This window comes from Epithele typhae (assembly GCF_022376455.1).
Source record: "Epithele typhae strain CBS 203.58 chromosome Unknown BXZ73scaffold_9, whole genome shotgun sequence".
In the NCBI taxonomy this organism is placed as follows: Eukaryota; Fungi; Basidiomycota; class Agaricomycetes; order Polyporales; family Epitheliaceae; genus Epithele; species Epithele typhae.
Window position 1 is genome coordinate 302,325 of NW_025954200.1, and position 17,831 is coordinate 320,155.

At 55.9% G+C, this 17,831-nt stretch overlaps 8 protein-coding genes across 8 annotated transcripts; 5 read left to right on the forward strand and 3 right to left on the reverse strand.

Moving 5' to 3' along the window:
- Positions 1–209: 209 nt before the first annotated feature.
- BXZ73DRAFT_88673 (V-snare-domain-containing protein) lies at positions 210–1,164 on the reverse strand (the record flags this gene model as incomplete). Its single annotated transcript, XM_048025037.1, has 5 exons — positions 210–291; positions 347–717; positions 769–835; positions 913–1,015; positions 1,068–1,164. 5 exons carry the CDS (start codon positions 1,162–1,164, stop codon positions 210–212), a joined length of 720 nt encoding a protein of 239 aa, XP_047880435.1.
- Positions 1,165–1,410: 246 nt separating this feature from the next.
- BXZ73DRAFT_42840 (putative methyltransferase-domain-containing protein) lies at positions 1,411–2,623 on the forward strand (the record flags this gene model as incomplete). The annotated part of the gene is made up of 4 exons (XM_048019034.1): positions 1,411–1,512; positions 1,579–1,889; positions 1,959–2,063; positions 2,113–2,623. The coding sequence occupies 4 exons, from the start codon at positions 1,411–1,413 to the stop codon at positions 2,621–2,623; spliced, it is 1,029 nt and encodes a 342-aa protein (XP_047880436.1).
- Positions 2,624–2,694: 71 nt separating this feature from the next.
- Positions 2,695–3,574, reverse strand: BXZ73DRAFT_75528 (nucleolar protein 12-domain-containing protein; the record flags this gene model as incomplete). Its single annotated transcript, XM_048022226.1, has 4 exons — positions 2,695–3,125; positions 3,178–3,250; positions 3,302–3,407; positions 3,459–3,574. The coding sequence occupies 4 exons, from the start codon at positions 3,572–3,574 to the stop codon at positions 2,695–2,697; spliced, it is 726 nt and encodes a 241-aa protein (XP_047880437.1).
- A 1,388-nt stretch (positions 3,575–4,962) lies between these two features.
- Positions 4,963–8,123, forward strand: BXZ73DRAFT_88675 (OPT oligopeptide transporter; the record flags this gene model as incomplete). The annotated part of the gene is made up of 16 exons (XM_048025038.1): positions 4,963–5,047; positions 5,098–5,163; positions 5,213–5,382; positions 5,442–5,603; positions 5,656–5,748; positions 5,851–5,908; positions 5,962–6,206; positions 6,257–6,368; positions 6,425–6,479; positions 6,530–6,840; positions 6,892–6,978; positions 7,031–7,094; positions 7,151–7,424; positions 7,480–7,801; positions 7,858–8,050; positions 8,108–8,123. 16 exons carry the CDS (start codon positions 4,963–4,965, stop codon positions 8,121–8,123), a joined length of 2,313 nt encoding a protein of 770 aa, XP_047880438.1.
- Positions 8,124–8,466: 343 nt separating this feature from the next.
- On the forward strand, positions 8,467–9,404 carry BXZ73DRAFT_88676 (Caleosin-domain-containing protein; the record flags this gene model as incomplete). The annotated part of the gene is made up of 4 exons (XM_048025039.1): positions 8,467–8,590; positions 8,660–9,011; positions 9,077–9,204; positions 9,262–9,404. The coding sequence occupies 4 exons, from the start codon at positions 8,467–8,469 to the stop codon at positions 9,402–9,404; spliced, it is 747 nt and encodes a 248-aa protein (XP_047880439.1).
- A 203-nt stretch (positions 9,405–9,607) lies between these two features.
- On the reverse strand, positions 9,608–10,737 carry BXZ73DRAFT_98864 (uncharacterized protein; the record flags this gene model as incomplete). The annotated part of the gene is made up of 3 exons (XM_048027820.1): positions 9,608–10,270; positions 10,346–10,450; positions 10,528–10,737. 3 exons carry the CDS (start codon positions 10,735–10,737, stop codon positions 9,608–9,610), a joined length of 978 nt encoding a protein of 325 aa, XP_047880440.1.
- A 2,332-nt stretch (positions 10,738–13,069) lies between these two features.
- BXZ73DRAFT_88677 (uncharacterized protein) lies at positions 13,070–15,814 on the forward strand (the record flags this gene model as incomplete). The annotated part of the gene is made up of 6 exons (XM_048025040.1): positions 13,070–13,723; positions 13,776–13,946; positions 13,998–14,255; positions 14,328–14,785; positions 14,840–15,118; positions 15,172–15,814. The coding sequence occupies 6 exons, from the start codon at positions 13,070–13,072 to the stop codon at positions 15,812–15,814; spliced, it is 2,463 nt and encodes an 820-aa protein (XP_047880441.1).
- A 449-nt stretch (positions 15,815–16,263) lies between these two features.
- Positions 16,264–17,038, forward strand: BXZ73DRAFT_42736 (WSC-domain-containing protein; the record flags this gene model as incomplete). Its single annotated transcript, XM_048019015.1, has 2 exons — positions 16,264–16,605; positions 16,703–17,038. The coding sequence occupies 2 exons, from the start codon at positions 16,264–16,266 to the stop codon at positions 17,036–17,038; spliced, it is 678 nt and encodes a 225-aa protein (XP_047880442.1).
- Positions 17,039–17,831: the final 793 nt, after the last annotated feature.

Sequence of the window (17,831 nt, forward strand, 5' to 3'; positions counted from 1 at the left end):
AGAAAGCTGCGCTCTCGATCGCGGTTCCGAAGCTTCAACATCAGGCGCCCACACTCCCGTCGGTCCGGTTCGACGGCACCCAACCTCATCTCCCAGGCACAACCACATGTCGGACGAGATTGGCCAGGAATCTACTCCATGGAGCCATGGCATTAAACGTCACACTACTACTGTACAAAGGTCCGAGTACCAGCCCCATAACAACGGAATCAACCCAGATACTTCCAGATGAGGAAAAAGCAGAAGAACGTGAATATCGCCCCCGCGAAGAAAATGTACATGTCTTGTGTACTGCGATAAAGACATTGAACGACGAAAACAGACGACTAGAGCAGTTGATGCGTACCTTCTCCTCTCAATCCAGCCGATGACATCTCTACTCAACCCGAGCGTGTTGGCTGCATCCAGAAGCCGCCGCTGTGTTCCCTTCAATACGTTGCGCTGGTCGACCAAATCGTCTAAGACAGCTCTTCCCTGCGCAATAAACTCATCGAGCTTGGTGTCGGTGTTCTGAATGAAGCTGTGTTCGCGTAAGGCATATGATTCACGAGATGCGCCGTTAAGGTGGGTGGGGGTAGGTCCTCGGAATGGAGATTCTGATATCTCCTCGTTCGGGGACGGTTGCATGAATCGCCTGCGCGTGTCGCCTGGAGCAGAGGAGGGTACCGTAGAGGATGACGAGCCGGAGAATAGTTCTGCGCGGAATGCAGCCTCATGCTAGACCCTTGTGGGTGTGGGAGGACTTACGAGTGTAATGACAAAACATACCTCGGTTTTCATAGTCTCGAACTGCGTTCGGAGATCTGAGTAGTCAGACCGGAATTTCTGAACACGCCTGCGGTTTGAAAACATGTCAGTGCAAACAGATAAGGTATTGGGCCATGCCCAGCGTGTAGAGATATGGAGACGCACATCATGGCCTTCTCCTGCTTTGCTTTAATGATCTCTCGCTTCGCCATGGAATCATAATCCTCCACTGTCCTGTGCATCGCCGCAAGCGATGCTGATATCTGACCTAACGAATGGTTGAACGGACGTCCATGCCGATAAATGACCACACAACACACCTAACAGAGACGCTGACTTCTCGCCATTCCGCAACCTCTCCAAGTCGGCTTGTATGGAGTTAGTTTGGCGCACGCCGAGGGTATAGAGGGAATTCATCGCAAAGTTGAATAACTTAGGCGGCGAGAGAAGAAGGCAAGGCGAGGAGGAAAGAAGGAGTCGTGGTGGTGGAAGAAGTGTTGCTTTCGAGTCCCGCCGAGTGATGCAGTGTGCGTGTCCAGAAATCACATGACCTTGTTCAACGCGTCTACTATCATTATGGCATTGGCAGCAGCAAACAGCGGCATCCTTGGCATCCTTCATCCCCTAAGTCGGCCCCGTATCATTGTCGCTTCTATTGACCGCATGGAAAGTCAAGCGTCGGGACGGGATGACAGCGCTGGTATGACTGTAGGTGTGGTCCAACTACCATTCACTGCTACCCGTATGGCGGACGCGGATGAAGAGGTGAGTAGCCAACTGTAGCTGGTCGTAGTCTCAGGATACTTCCTCTAAGCTCAAGGGCACCGTCAGGTGTTTCTGCTGTATACTGGTCTAGCAGCTCAAACAAATGCCAACGAACATGCTCACTTTCGTGGACTCGGTCATGTCGACTCCCACGAGGACGTCCTCACAGTCTCCTTCGCGATCTCCAAACCAATGGAGGAAGACTTCTCGCAGTCGGCGCCGTCGAGTGCTCGCAGACGCGGGCGGCCCTCGCAGAGGCCGTCGCGGAAAAAAAATGGCAAACACGAAGAGGACACGTTTGACGTCGAGATCGCCCAGGACAAAACTGCGTTGCGCTCCCGCAAAGGAGATACAGGGAGTGTGTTGTGGCATGCTAGGTAGGCGTAGCACGTCTGATAAAGTTTTTTGGATGTTTGCGAACATGGAGCCGTTCTGTTGTCTTGCAGCGTTGACCTAGCGCAAGCTCTCCTTTGGGATCTTCACCAGAAAAACCCTACACGCCCATTCCTCAATCGAGATCACCTTTCCGCCGCATGTGTTGTCGAACTCGGGTATGTGCTGGATTCTCGCCCGTGTTGCAGTCCCTGAATCTTGCTTCAGAGCGGGAACAGGAATGTTGGGCGTGGTCCTCTCGCCATTTGTGAAACAATACATCGCGACGGACATTGCCGCCCTCGTTCCACTGATTCGGAAGAACCTCACGAGAAATCGCCAGCGTCCAGCGGTTCCTTCCTCGTCAAATTCCAAGCACTCCCCTCTTCCCCCCGTAAACTCGACTGCGGAGACTTTGGACTGGCTAGACGTGCACAACGCGCTCCCATCTTTTCGCCCAAACCTCGTCCCGTCGAACCCGGCTGATTTGGTCCTTGTCGTCGACTGCATATACCACCCGTCTCTGCTACCCGCCCTGCTCACCACAATCAACCATCTGGCCATTCCTGGGAAGACAACGGTTATGGTTGTGGTGGAGCTACGAGCCGAAGACGTTGTGCGAGAGTTTCTTCAGGGATGGCTAGATATGTCACTTCAGGAGAGCTGGGAGATATGGAGCGTAGGCGATCTCATGAAGGGTCCTTATGCGGTATGGGTTGGACAGAAAGTAAATGTCTAGATTTTGCATGGTATCGGCGATGTGTAGATATATATGGACCAGGGACAGGACATGAATCCCACATACATGTCCTATCGTCTGTGTTTCGCCGCACCACCTTTTCGTCTTGACGTTTTGCCCCCCGCTCTCTCAGCTTTCTCCATCTTACGTTGACGCTGCTTGGTGCGCTCCGTCTTTCGCGCAGCGCTCGTTTGATACTTGATATCCTTCGCTTTGGCCGAGGTTTTATGCATCGCCTTGGTTTTGGCCGTTTCGACCAGCTTGGCTCTCGATTGAGGGACGGGTGCAGACTTAATGGGCCGGGCCTTATCATCGTCGGTGTTTGTTCGAGAAGGAGTTCGAGTACCGTGGATGAGAGAATCTGGGTCGAATTCCTCGACTACAGTCACGGTGGCGAGCTGCTCTTCGTCTTCATATTCTTCTTGCTCCTCCGGCGCGGCACCCGCTTTCCTGTTTGACACGACAGAGCCACTACTCTCTGCGCCACTGTCGTCTCCGTCTTCTATCGCGAATCTTCAATGATACAAGCCTCGAACATGCAGGAAAGGACGTACCAGGCGTCCCGCGGTATGCCCGTTCTGCCTGCTCAGCGTTCTTCTTGGCTTGCTCCGCGATCAATTTACGATGCTGGGCATGCGTCTGAGTCTGGGGTGTCGAGACGAATGACTCCAGACGTACCTCCCGCCGAGCCTCTAGTCTATCTTGCTTCTCCCGCTCCATCGCCTTCTGTTTCGCGGCTTCTTTTTTCTGCACCTTGCGCTTATGAAATCCCGTCAGAAAGTCTCTGCAAGAAAGAGATTAAATTTGTCATGCGAATGGAAGGCGAGCCTCTCACCTACGGGCTGAATCATCGAAAACTATCTCTTTGAGTTGTTCTTTCTTCGCTCTTCTCTTTGCCGCGATGATGTTGTGTGACTTCGTCAGCACGGAGATGTTTGATGACGACGCCATAGTGTCTTCGGACAAGATTATCCAAGGGTGAGGAGTGGAACAAGCGGCGAAGATAATGGAGTGCGGCTGCCAAAAGGTCAGCGCCGAGTGCAGGCGTTCGTTGGGAAGCGCTTACGCGCCTTTTGGGGACGCAGCCACAGTGGTCGTGGTTACATACTCCTCGGCCCTCGGGCGCCGAAACGGGCGAACCGGTTGGTTCTGCACTCCGAACATTCCTAGTTGCTGCGGAATGACGACACCTGCCCCCTGAAGATGTGCCTCGAATGCGCTGGCACGGCTCGGCGCGCTCATGGCGGCTGTATCTCTCTGCACTCACTCCATTCTCAGGCTCGGCCACTTACAGGTGCCGCGCGTTACTGTGCCAAACACGGCTCGCCGCTTCCCTGGCTATCGTGGGTACGTCTCATGCCGTTCACCGTATCTCTTTTGCGCACCACGATCTCTCACCTCTGTTGCGGATGCAGGATGGATTTCCGTCGCCGCGCATAGAGCATATCCTCTCCAGGTTGGATACCGTGACCGCGACATCTCATCTCTCTGCGATGGCTTCATCTCTCATAGCGACAGGAGCAAGCGTTTCATCGGCGCGGTACCCGCGCTGATTCATACTTGGTGGCGAATCACCGCGCAAATGTGGTGGAAGGGTCCTCGACTAGACATGCCGGTGCTGTGACCGCTGCACACACGGTGCACACGCTGTTCTCACCCATTGAACGAACTTTTCCCCACAACGTCAAGAGCATGGAGAAGCTCTAAAACCCGATGGTTTCTCAGGATCGCACGGCTCTCAGCCAGCGCATGCCGACCTAAAAAGATTGCTCTGACAGGTTGTAGTGCGGAAAACAGACCAGCTCGTAAGAACAACCACATCTGTTCAGTCCTTGCCTGACCTGACGTAGCGCTTCTCAGTATAGTAGGGTGGCTCTAAAAGCCGTAAATGCGCGAGAGACAGTGCAAGTGTTTATACGTGGTGGATGGTTTCGACGCTGCACATGCCTGTGTGAGTGGGAGGGAAAAGTTTGGGTGAGCGATCCCACCATTGGCTCCATATGCTCGTTCCACGTACTCACGCAACTCTCATTCACAGATAGCAGACTCTTCATTCGTGAGGGGAAAAGATATAGAGGGTCGCTCATCCTCGCCACCCATGGACACAATGATAGAGTGCAAGTTTGCTGAGGACCAGCACACAGCGCTACACCCCTCCGAGATTCTGTGCATAACAGTCCTGCTCCGATAAGCCTCACGCCAGGAACGAAAACACTTCACTCGTCTAGCCTCGGTGGGGCTCTTATCGGCACACGACAAGCTCCTAAGCTCCCAAGCTCGTACAAGAGCCTCGCTCCCTTCTTCACACGTCCTCAGGTCCTCCCACCTCTCTCCCCACCATGGCGCACCTCGTCGAGAGCTCTCAGCGCAGCGGCAGCATCGGCTCCCTGCCCGCAAAAGAGGATCTCGAGAAGGCTGCAGCTCGTACGTCTGCCACTATAGTCTAGTCCTCTGCCCTGAATCTCGCTCTTTAGCCATCAAGATCGAACAAGTCACTGACTTCGACGACCCCAACATCGACAAGGATGCCGTCCTTCTGGGTAAGCATTACCTTCATGCGCCGTTCCATCTTTCTTATGTTGTTGGCAGAGGACGACTCTCCCTACCCTGAGGTCCGTTCTGCGGTAGCTAACACAGACGACCCTTCCATGCCCGTCTCTTCTCTCCGCGTCTGGGTCATCGGCTTGATTTGGGCTATCATCATCCCGGGCATGAACCAGTTTTTCTTCTTCCGTTTCCCCAGTGTCACTGTTGGCGGCGTACGTGTTATCAACCTCCGCTACTATACTTGTTACTAACGTGCTTACTGGCCAACCAGATTGTAGCCCAGCTGATCTCGTTCCCTGTTGGCCGCGCTTGGGCGAAGTTCATGCCCAATGTCAAGGTCTTTGGAGTTGCGGTTAATCCCGGTCCGTTCACCGTCAAGGAGCACGTCCTCATCACCATCATGGCCAGCGTCGGCGCTGGGTCCGCTTACGCGGTGAGTCGATATCCGCTTTACTGGAGGCTTACGGTTGACATGTCCCCTCAAGACCGACATCGTCGCAGTTCAGCGGGTGTACTACAATCAGATCTACAGCTTCGGATGTGCGTGGTGCGCTGTAATTCCAAGGCTCCTTACCCATGTTCCTTTTGCTTATAGACCAATGGATGGTTGTCATGAGCACTCAATTGGTGCGCTGTTACGCTTTTTGACTGCGCATAGCCCCTCTTACTAGTTCTCATAGATCGGGTTCTCCATCGGTGGCATCGCGCGTCGCTTCCTCGTACAACCGCCGTCAATGAGTAAGTGTATCTTCAAGTTGATAACACACCAGAAACTCAAATCCATCTGATAGTCTGGCCTGCGAACCTCGTTACTTGCGCTCTGTTCAATACCCTCCACTCGCAGCAGTACGCCGGAGTGGGAGACCGCGGAGGGATTAGCCGCGAACGGTTCTTCTTCTACATGTTCACCGCATCGGCTGTTTGGTATCTCTTCCCCGGCTATATCTTCCAGGCCCTCTCGTTCTTCAACTGGGTCTGCTGGATTGCCCCGGACAATGTTATCGTCAACCAGCTTTTCGGCTATAACTCTGGGCTGGTAAGTACCTCTTCTATTGCCGGTCTTGTGGAATGCTGAAATGGCTTTAGGGCATGTCCCTCATTACGTTCGACTGGTCTCAAATCGCGTACATTGGTTCGCCACTCGCCACGCCGTGGTGGGCCGAGGCGAACGTCGCCGCCGGATTTGTTTTCTTCTTCTGTGAGTACGCCTTGGACGTGGTCACCCTAGAAGCCCCTGACGCCATTGCTCGTAAGGGATCGTCACCCCGATTATGTACTACTCAAACACGTTGTACAGCAAGTTCATGCCGTGCGTTTCAAAATTTCAGCAACGGACCGTAGGCTGACGCATGTCTCCAGGATCTCGTCCCGCACGTCTTTCGACCGCTTTGGTATGAGTTACGACGTCAGCCGTATCATCAACCCCGACTCCACTCTCAACGTCGAGCTGTACGAGTCCTACAGCCCCTTGTTCCTGTCGACGACTTTCGCGCTCTCCTATGGCCTGTCCTTTGCGTCAATAACCGCGACGCTCATGCACACATTCCTCTACTTCCGGAAGCAAATCTGGGTGCAGTCGAGGCGCTCAATGAGTGAGCAGCCTGACATCCACGCGCGTCTCATGAGCCAGTACCCGCAAGTCCCGGAGTGGTGGTACGGCATCATCTTCGGTGAGCGCTGCCGTAGTCGCTTCGAGAGATGAGACTGATGCAGTTGACCAGTCACGATGTTCGTCTTTGGCGTCATTTCGATTGAGCTGTGGCACACGCAGTTCCCTGTCTGGGCGTTCGTGCTCGCCTTGATCATCTGTGAGTTGCTCTATCCCATTTTGATTCTGGGCTGCTCGTTGACGCGATATAGCGTTCGTGTATACCATCCCGATCGGTATGATACAGGCCATCACCAACCAGCAGATAGGTCTCAAGTGAGTAAATGTCTCATGGGGCACACAGAGACCACTTTGCTGACCGACCGACCCAGCGTCGTCACCGAACTCATCATTGGCTATGCCCTCCCCGGTCGCCCTGTCGCTATGATGATGTTCAAGACCTGGGGCTATATCACTATGGCGCAGGCTCTCACTTTCACGTCCGACTTCAAGCTGGGCCACTACATGAAGGTAGCCCCGCGTCCCATGTTCTTCGCGCAAGTCATTGCGACCATTGTTGCGGGTACCGTGCAACTTGGCGTGCAGGCGTGGATGTTCACAAACATTCCCGACATGTGCTCTCCCAACCAGAAGAACGGTTTCATCGTGAGTCCCGGTCATGATCATTGCCGTCCTCTCTCATGCTCATGCTTCCATCCAGTGCCCGTCCACACAAGTCTTCGGGACGGCCTCGATCATCTGGGGAGTCATCGGGCCGGCGCGCCAGTTCTCCAAGGGCCAGATCTTCTACGGCTTGGTGTTCTTCTTCCTCATCGGCGCGGTCTTGCCCCTCTTCGGCTATCTGATCACGTTGAAATGGCCGAACTCGTTCATGAAATACGTCAACTTCCCGGTCATCTTCTCTGGGACGGGCCTCATCCCGCCCGCGACGGCATTCAACTACGTACCCTGGACGATTGTCGGCTTCGTGTTCAATTACGTCATCCGTCGCCGTCATTTCTCGTGGTGGACCAAATACAACTGTGCGTCGTTCGCTCATGTTCCTCAGAATGGTGCTAACGAGGACGCTGGGGGTTAGACGTGCTGTCCGCTGCGCTGGACTCTGGCGTTGCGGTGTCGGTGATCCTAATCTTCTTCATCTTGGAGTACCCCGACAACGGCAACATCGGCAAGAACACGATCCAGCAGTGGTGGGGCAACACAGTGTGGTTCAACAATGCCGACGGCAGGGCCGAAGCCCTTATCAAGCTCGCCCCGGGCGACACCTTTGGGTGGGTCGTGCACCCTCCATGTTGCATCCATGTCACTGATCCTCGCGCCGTCGATAGACCGACCACATGGTGAATTGCCTCACACATGGACGTATCATTACGAGATTGGCACGAGTAGTGACGCGATTGTACGAAGCTGGAGACGAGAGCCCCTATCTATGTATATTCTCCCTGAGGAGTTGACCCTGTGGGATGCGATCGACCAGCTGGGGATCGTCCGACCGCGGCCACCTCGTCTGCACACCTGACGTCAGCGCACATCCGCTGACGTCGTAGGCACTGACAGGTTTTTCGCTGGGCTCGCTGCTCCTTCGCCCAAGGCTATATATGCACTCGTTGCTGCCTGCACGGCTGAACTTCTGCTCTGGTCCTGCTCCGCCCACACCCGTCATTACATCCACCTCTCTACACTCACCATGGCCGACAATCTGAACGGACGCCCGAAAGGCATCCAGACCGCGCTCATCAACGCCTCCGTCACTCTCGAACGCCCTCCCTACAGCCCCGCAGTCGGCCACCGCAAGGACCTGCCCTCCGCCGGTGCGCCCCGTCCTCCTGACCACCCCACGCGCCGCTGACATGTCCCCGCCCCCGCCGCGTCCCCCACAGGCACCGCGCGCGTGAACAAGGCGATCTCAGTCGAGAGCCCCGGCGGCACCTCGCTCTGGTCCGAGGAGCACGCGCAGCAGACGGTGCTCCAGCAGCACTGCGCCTTCTTCGACCGCGACGCGGACGGGGTCATCTCGCCCCTCGACACCTTCCGCGGCCTGCGCCTGCTCGGCTTCGCGCTCGTCCTCTGCGCCGTCGGCGCGCTCGGCACCCACCTCCTCCTCTCGTACGCGACGAGCCCCTCCGTGCTCCCGGACCCGCTCCTCCGCATCCACCTTCAGAACATCCACCGCGCCAAGCACGGCAGCGACTCGGGCGTGTACGACAGCGAGGGGCGGTTCATCCCGCAAAAGTGCGTACTTGGACGTGGTCAGGGGTCGTACGCACCTGCGCACGGTTCTGACCGCTCCCCGGCAGATTCGAGGACTTCTTCAGCAAGTACGGCAAGGGCAAAGACGGCGTGACGTTGAACGATATACGGGACGCGCTGAAGGGCATGCGCGTCCTGATGGATCCTGTGGGCTGGTTTTGCACGTTCATGGCATGTGCGTTCTGTCTGCGTTCATTAACTTTGACCCGTAGCGTTGACGTCTTGCACGCAGGGACATGGACATACATGCTTCTCTGGCCTGAGGACGGCTTCCTCAGGAAGGATGACATTCGGCGAGTGTTTGATGGCAGTATCTTCCAGGACATCGCGGAGGGTCGCAAGGCCAAGAAGGAGTCTACGAAAAAGGGAGAGTAGAGGGGTGGCGATGTTTGCGTCGATCCTCGTCTAGGGAACAGGTGGCGGTGGAAATTAACGAATATACTTGTTGGACCGAACGCGGAATGTACAACTATATGTGGTAGTGAATGCATAACGGTAAACAAGTGGATGGATTGACAATCTGGAGTGACACAGACACGCGGTCTACGAGTCGACGAATGTACAAAGCCAAAAAGTGTTCAGACTACACAGTCGGCGGAATCTCCGGGGCGCAAAGCTGCGACGGAATTTGCTTGGCGAATGGAGTCCAGAACAGCCGCGAGAGTAGCCAGTTCGTCCTCTGACGAGGACGAGGGTGAAAGCAGGTTCGCAGGCTGAGCAGTCATCGTCGAAGGTAGACCGGCCCCAAGGAGGCCCAGGCCAGTCGTGCCAGACTTGGAGGTGGGTATCATCTTGCTGGAAAACTTCTGAGGAGAGATGAACCACATGCTTGCCCGCATAGGGCCGGCAGAGACCTCGGACTTCGAGACGCCGCACACCGGTGATCGAGAGGGGACTTGGAGCAGTGCGGGTGTTGCGGGTGTCGCGGGCGCAGAGGGCGTGCTCATGTAGGAGATGGAAGACGAGGGGGAGGCCGAGGACGAAAACGAGAGGGATGGCGGCGAGGCGAGCTCGTCCGTGTCCGCGTCCCAATCACCAAACCATGGTCCTAGCGAAGGTCGCGGCGAAGGCGGTGGTGGGGGAGGCGTAACGGAGAGGGCAGGGAAGATGAAGCCGCGTTTGAGAGAGCCGAAGCGCCTGGGGCGCGTGCTGAGGTCGTCCTCGGATGGCGAGAAAGAGGGACTGCCGTCGCTCGGGTACACGACGATCGCAGGTACGTGTTGGCGAGAACCGATGATGCACTGGCAAGGAAGAGCGGTGTGAGTAAACAGGCCTGAAGGAGCCACACGGCGAACGTGAATCAAGAGAGCACGCACCGACGAGGCGGATGCGAGGCGGTTTGCCATATAAAGTCCTGGGGACGATTTGAGGTAGTCCTCCTCCAAGGTCTCGCGCTGTTCTCCAGAGACTAGAAGTTCGCGCTGCAGATGTGGGGATAAGTGAAGTCGGATGAGTGGAGTGGTAGTCTTTACGGCGCACGAGGAGCAGAACCACTCACGGAGTTGTATCCGCTCGTCGCCGACCTCCTGCGGCGCGTGCGAGACATGGCCGGTCGGTGGCAATAAACGAAGAGAATCCCAGAGATACAGCCATACACAGCGATGATAGCCAGGACGATGGCTACAGGGAACAGCCGGGAGTTGTGCGTATGCGTCAAGGGACTGGGGGTGCCGCTTGGAGCTGCGGGAGAGGAAGTGACGGGAGGCATGGCGCGAAAGCGGAAGAGCAGCACGCAGACATCACCTACAACCTTGTGCCACTTTTAAGCCGTTCTGGAGGATGTTCGCCGCACCCGCTGGCTGACTACCAGTCTGCGAAGAGGAGAGGTGTCCGAAGTGGGTGGCTGACCCAGATCGCTGTTAATGTGGACTTGTCGAAGCCATCCATAGCTTGAATGTAGTTTTCTCGAGCCGCCAACGGAGGTTTCAGATCTAACTAGCAAGACGGGGTCCATAGAGGAATGAAATGAAAGGTGTGAAAGGATGGACATTTGAAGCAAGAGGGTTGCAAGTTCAAGGACGTCGGGCTCGACGTGACATTATGGCATGCATCGGAGTGTTATGTCACAACGGCTATCATTTATCGCGTGACACAGTGACGTCGCCCCGCGGTCTAAACCAGTCTAAACCCGGACTGTCCGTCGTCTTCACTTGCCATGTTATCGTCCATCAGCTTTTCAAACTGTCGAAGAAGAACCACACCAGCTGGGCCACTGGTTCAATGACGTCTCGACACGTACTGACTCGACCGACGCCCATATGAAGTACTACCAGCCTTGTTACTCACGCTCACAGAAGGCAAATTCCCGTCATCAGTGAGTACCCTCTCGAGTCTGGTGACTCATCACAACATACCTTCGCGGTCTTACGACAGGCTCGATCCTCGGATTCTTGTGGGGCTGTCCGCCCCGTTCGGCGCTGACTGATCCAAATCTGACAAAATCCAATGGTTCTCGTCGAGTACTGTGCACCTATGCCCACACCACGAGTACCTTAAGATCTCGTTGTGGGCCGCGAAAATACACCCCAGCTTGAACGTTTCACTCCCGGAGCCTCGTCTTCACGCAGTGCCACCTCAGGGTGACGCCAATGTCGCACATCTCTAGTAACCCCTCCGTCCTGCTTCCTATTCTTTTCATCATCATATCCTCCCTCATTCTCTTTATGACATGCTTCCAAAGGTGGAACAGTCAGGCCATCATTACTACACGCCAGAAAAGCGCTCCCAAGAGGCCGAAGCTAATTTATGCCTATATCAAGGTCATGCCTATTAACGACTCCAACCCGAAGGCGGCTTGGAGCCTGATACGGGTGCGTCAATTATGCATGGTTCCTGTATGTATGCATCTCACCCTTATCGCAGCCACTGGGTCTTCAGAGGAATGCTATCGGCTCGGAAGTTTCTAGGTCTCCCACTTCGCCCTCGGCAAGAATACACCCAGCGACATCTTCTCCAACGCGGCCAGATGCTCCACAATGGCATGTGTTCGTTTTAATAGCTTTTCCATCGCCATCGACGCACTCTCCGGACCAGTGGGGGACAGATGAGGGTAGAGCTCCATTTGCTAGACCTCTGGCGTCCCTTCCTATTTATTTCGGGGTGGCGCGGGTGTAGAGCTATTTGACGTTCGTTTCTTCGATACGATGCAATGGTACGCACTCGGACCCTGCTATGCTAAATACGAACTCACGTTCCGCGCTGTAGGATTGGCGTGATTACCACGATGCTCAGCGTGAAGTCTGTCCCGTCAAACTGGGGAATCTCAGGGCCCATCTCGATGCCCTCTACACTTATGATACCCTCAACGCCTGGCTCCAGGCAGGACCTTGCAGTGAGAGCGTGCTGTGACCGGGCTCGATGCGCTGTTGCGAGGCTAACTTAGCCTAACACGTGAGTAGCATTCGACCCTGTGCTCATAGCACCGGGCGCCGTAGACGTTATAACGGCTGCCCATCGTCTTCATATCATAGAGATACCTGATTTCACCTTTCCAGACGTCGGATTTTGTTACCTTCTCCCACTATGTATCCACTACTTACACATCGAAAGCGCGCATCTCACATGCCAGCGGCACGGTATCGGCCCGTCGGCGAATCGTTCGGCTTTGTCAGCCACAGGGTTTTCACTCCAACTGCGCCGGCACCACTGGTGTTTCCACTGAGTCCACTCGTATGCAGTCTTCGAATCCTTCACTTCCTGAGTCTTGCTATCCTAGCTCAAGCGCAAATACCCCATGCATGACACATCCATTTAACTCGTATGTAAGTTTTTTTTACCATGAGCGACAAGATCTCTCATGCATTCATTACGCCTAGCTCTTGTGATACTGCAGTGACATCAGTCATGTAGCAGCGACCCAGTCTTGTGTCGCAGGGTCATGACGTGGTCGGGTCAAGCTAGGTTCGCCGATCCCCACTAGGGCTTCGCGATGACGTCTCAATCTACGTGCGTACCCTCACTGTCCTGGGTTATATGCACTTGCCTCGAACATACACCGTTCCCCCATCCCTACCCGGTACCCTCCACCCATCTGCATCAACATGTCTCTTCCCCAGGCCAAGCAAGACATCAACGATCACCCTGCCCCTGGTAGTGTTGTCGAGCCCATCGACCGCCGGAAGCTGCAGACCGATGTCAACCGCAAGCTCAAACTCTACGGCATTGTCGCCGCTATGAAGCAATCCCGCCTCCCTACCAACGCCCAACTTGATGCCCTTCTCGCCAATCTGTCCCACAACACCCTCTCCCACTCCAACTCGCTCTCCCCAGAGGGCCAAATACTCGTTCAAGACACCCACGACATACTCGAGACGTTTCGCGCGCTCGTGCGCGAGAAGAACGCGGACGAACTCCTTCAGAACTTCATCTGGCACACGCGCGATGTCACCCTCGACGCCGCGAAGCGCGATCCCCGCGAGGGGCTCCCTGTCGAAGGAGGCAAGATGCGCATCGACGGCCAACTGGCCGCTCGCCATCTCCGTACGCTTCTCTCCCTCATCTTCACCAACGGCGAGATTCGCAAGCTCGTGGCGGACTTCGGCATTATTGGGCGCGATTTGCTTGCGCGTGGGGCGGAGAAGGTGGCGGAGGCAGCGCGTCCGGACGGAGAAGCGTTGCGGGGAGTCGACCAGCCGGCCCCGGCCCATACCTTCTACACCGAAGGAGGGCGTGAAGCAGCTCCGGACGAAACTCCCGTAAGCAAGCCGCAGTTTGTTGTGGAGTCTTCCATTTATTATCTCTTCCAAGGTCCCTGAGGTCTCAGTGCCTGCCGCTGACGTCCGCGTTACGCACGGCCCTCGTGGCGACGCTGGGTTATCGAGCACTGTTGTCAAGCAAAGTGACCACCAGGTCAAGGGCGGGCCCGAGGCTCTGGGGGATGCCCAATGGAGGGCATCTCAGTACAAACAAGAAGCTCAGGTTCGTCACGGTATGCCGTGACTGATGTTCATGCACTCAACCATCCCTCAGCGTGAAACCGATAGGCAGATTGCCGACATGGAGCAGCGCGCTGCTGTGGGCCAGCCTGTCCAAGACGAGGAGGATGTACAAGAGCGCAAGGCAACCCTACATGAGAAATTCAGTGGTATGAAGAGTTCGCTCCTCGGCCGTGTCCCTGACGAGCACAAAGATCGCGCGAACGAGCATGTTGGTCGCGCAAAGCATTTCTTCAATGATGAATACTTCCCGTCAGAACGCCGCGATCAATTCGTTTTCCGATTGAAGAAAGCGAGTCAACCCTCGTCCTATGAGGACCTGAACTAACCTAGATTTTTGTCAGGCGATTTATGAGTGTCAAAGTCACGAGATTATCGAGAGTCCGTCAACTGGCTACTCAACTTCCTGGAAGAATATGCTTCACACGGACGTACCATCGCTTCCCAACACAAGGAGTCGCAGCAAACCCTTGCCGCCGACCGGTCACTTCAGCTGTCGCTCTCCGAAATTCGTACGCTCCTCGAACGCTTCGCCAAAGGACGCAGCTTGAGCACTATAGGCGACGCGATGCACGTGCTCCACGACGACGCGCTCCAAGATGAGGGTTTACGGCTGTGGTTCCGTCAAGTCGACGAGTTTGTACACGAAGTTCTCCTACAGCCAGGATACGTGCTCGATGGTCAAAGTACGGAGCGGGCGCGCGAGTTGCGAGATACCGGTCGACAATTCTATGACGGGCAGTACAAGACTCACTTCGACAACCTCTTTGAAACCACAGAAGATTGGTTCAAAGCATGGGCTGATGACTCGCTCAACCGACAGTGCGTAATCCTCATGCCCTCTTCCCGACATTCACATATTCATAGTTCCATCAGGTTGGGCGGCAATGTATCATCTCTCACAAAAAACTTACTTTTCGATCGCGAGGGGCGTCTCGAGTTCAAGCCTGAGCTCTGGGCGGACGTGCGCCAGAAGATCATTCCCGGCTTCATCGAGCAGATCGGCTACCTTCCCATTCCGCGCATCGAGTACACGGATGACCAGTACGATGTTGTCATCGAGAACCTCGCCCTGTCCGGCAAGAACCTCTTCCCTAACATCATTCATATGGACTTGCACAACCACGCTAAGTTGAGCGCATATGACAACATCAAGTGAGTCTTTCGACTTTGCAATTGCCGGCTCTTGCTCATGCGAGGGATTTCAGGGATGAGACCCACCACGAGTTTACTCTCACTCTCGCGCAAATCCAAGCCGACATGCGAGACGTCGCCTTCTACTTCAACAAGAAGACTGGCACACCGAAGCTGTCAGACTCGGGCCTTGCCGACGTCCTCCTCGGCGGCCAGGGTCTTACGATTACTATCCACCTCGTCTCTTCCCACAAGGACCGCTCATCCGTGTTCAAGGTGAAAGACGTGCACACGACCATCGACACACTTAAGTTCGGCATCCGCGACTCGAAGCACGACACGCTCTACAAGCTCTTCTCTCCGCTCGCGAATTCGCTCGTAAAGAAGCAGTTGCAGAAGGCGATCGGCAGCGCGGTGCACACTGCGTTCGAGTATCTCGATGGACAGCTCGCCAGAGTTCGCGACGTGATGGCGGAGGAGGGCACCCGCGAGGAGTGGCGCCAGAAAGAGCTGCTGAAGGAGCAGTTAGAGCAGCGCAAGCGGGAGGCGGAGAACGCGAAGGCGAAACAGGACAAGTCCGAAAGCCAGCTCAAGGTCGTCACGGATTCGAGCGAGAAGCTTCTCCCTGAGCAGGGGCATCCGGGTGGATGGATGAACCGTGCGGATGAAATGCGGCAGTCTGCGCAAACCGGCAAGGAGTGGAGGAGCAACGCGTGAGTACTTGAGTGCTGGCTCTCGACTTCGGTGAGGCGCGGATTGTCTGACCAAGGATGTTACTATCAGATTCAATGTTCTGTGAGCAAGGAGCGGAATCGGAAGACTCAGTGAAGCACACCTATGTAAGAGTAGTACGTAAGTTGATTAATTGACACCACTTGTATCAGTCGGGACGGCTCTAGGATATAATGTCAAGCGATGCAGTCTCGGGCACCCCAGGCTCTTAGCAAATACCCGCAAGAATCGGCCCGCCACCGTGAAATGAATACTGTCAAGGTGGCTGGCTGGCCTCTAGGCACGGGGACCTGTCGCGGAGGTGCTGTCAACCGTAGGGCACTTCCACCCGCAACTCTGACAACACAATCGTCTTTCACGGACGCTGGGAACACATAAGTAGCTGCCCGTCAGAGTATCCTGCAACGCTTGCCCCCATGCAGCTCAAACTACCGATGCTCCCCCTTTGCGTCGCAGCCTTTCTCTTCGCCACTACCCTCGCCTTCGATACCCCCACCATCCCTCTCAACTGGTCCGTCCAGTATCCCTGCGCAGTGGACTTTGGTGCACGCATCATTGCCGGCGTCGTCACGACCCAGCACGCCGACAACACGCCGGCGACGTGCATCGAGCGGTGCGACGCTGCCAACTTTACGTACGCCGGCGTCGAGTACAGCAACGAGTGCCACTGCGGGACCGGCCTGAAGGGCACGCCGCAGGTCGCGCCCACGAGCGACTGCAACATGGCGTGCACGGGGGACCCAGACCTCTCGTGCGGGGGCTCGTTCCGCATCCAGGTGAGCCACGTCCGCCCTTGGCACGCGGGGCTGCCACCGCCCCACAACTCAGCGCTGACGTCCGCCGCGCTCCGTCCGCCACTGCCAACCCTGACAGATCTACAAGTCGCCCGCGCTCCCGCCGGGCTCGTGGACCGCGACGGGCTGCTTCGTCGACACGCCGACGCAGGCGGCGTTCGCGAACCCGGTGCACACGACGTTCGCGACCAACCTCGACCTCGTCAGCCAGTGCATCAACTTCTGCACGCACATCGGCCTTCCGTTCTCGGGCGTCGAGGACGCGAGCGACTGCCAGTGCAGCACGGGGTTCGCGGCGGGCGCGCAGCATGTCGCGCAGCAGGAGTGTAATTCGACGTGCCCACTGCCGCCGGGGCAGGGGCGCTTGTTCTGCGGCGGGTTCCAGAGGCTGGAGACGTTCAAGTACGATTTCTAAAGGGCACGGATATGAGGCGAGAGGAAAGAAGTCATCCATTGTGTATTATATAAGCAAGCCGTCTGAGGTCGGCGGTGTCGGGCGGTTTCTGACGTTTTGAGACTACCACCATGTACTCCCTCCTGAATCCCAACAAGCCATTATGATCGTGTACCATTTGGGTTGAGCTCCTCTCACCACGACAAATGCTCTCTGCGAGCTTATACCACCTCCACGAGAATTTCTTGAAAGTGAGGCGTTCGAGGAGGTCGCGTCCGAGTCATTAAGGTGCGTGCACGTATATGTACGTACTGCTTACTTCAATCGCAGCCTCTACTTGCGGAGCATGTGTCATTGGAACCTCACAGCTCTCTAAGTTCCGAGAACTCACCAACAGACGCACCGCGGCCCCGTCTCGTGAAGGCACGCAGGCGGCAGGGAGGCGGGGCTACCGTTCGAGAGGGTGCGGGAGCACATGGATAAGTGGGTGTGCGGAAAGATATCTGCGGAGGAGGTCAAGCGGGAGGTGCTGAACGCGAAGGCGTGAGAGATGGGCGTGACCTGGTTCGGCCTGGAAGCCATGGAGGAGCGGCCGGAGGCTGCGTGGGCGGAGAACTATCGGATGCCACGACCGTCGCAGGTTCGTCGAGGAGGTGGGGCCTACTGCAGAGGTTGTAACGATACAAAGATGCATAATTGCAGGGTGTCGAAGGAGAAAGGATAAATACTACAAATGAATCAACGTATATACAAAGAGCCACAAGGGGGGAACAGAAGACACGAAAGGACCGTTGTTGTAAAGAACGACAGAATT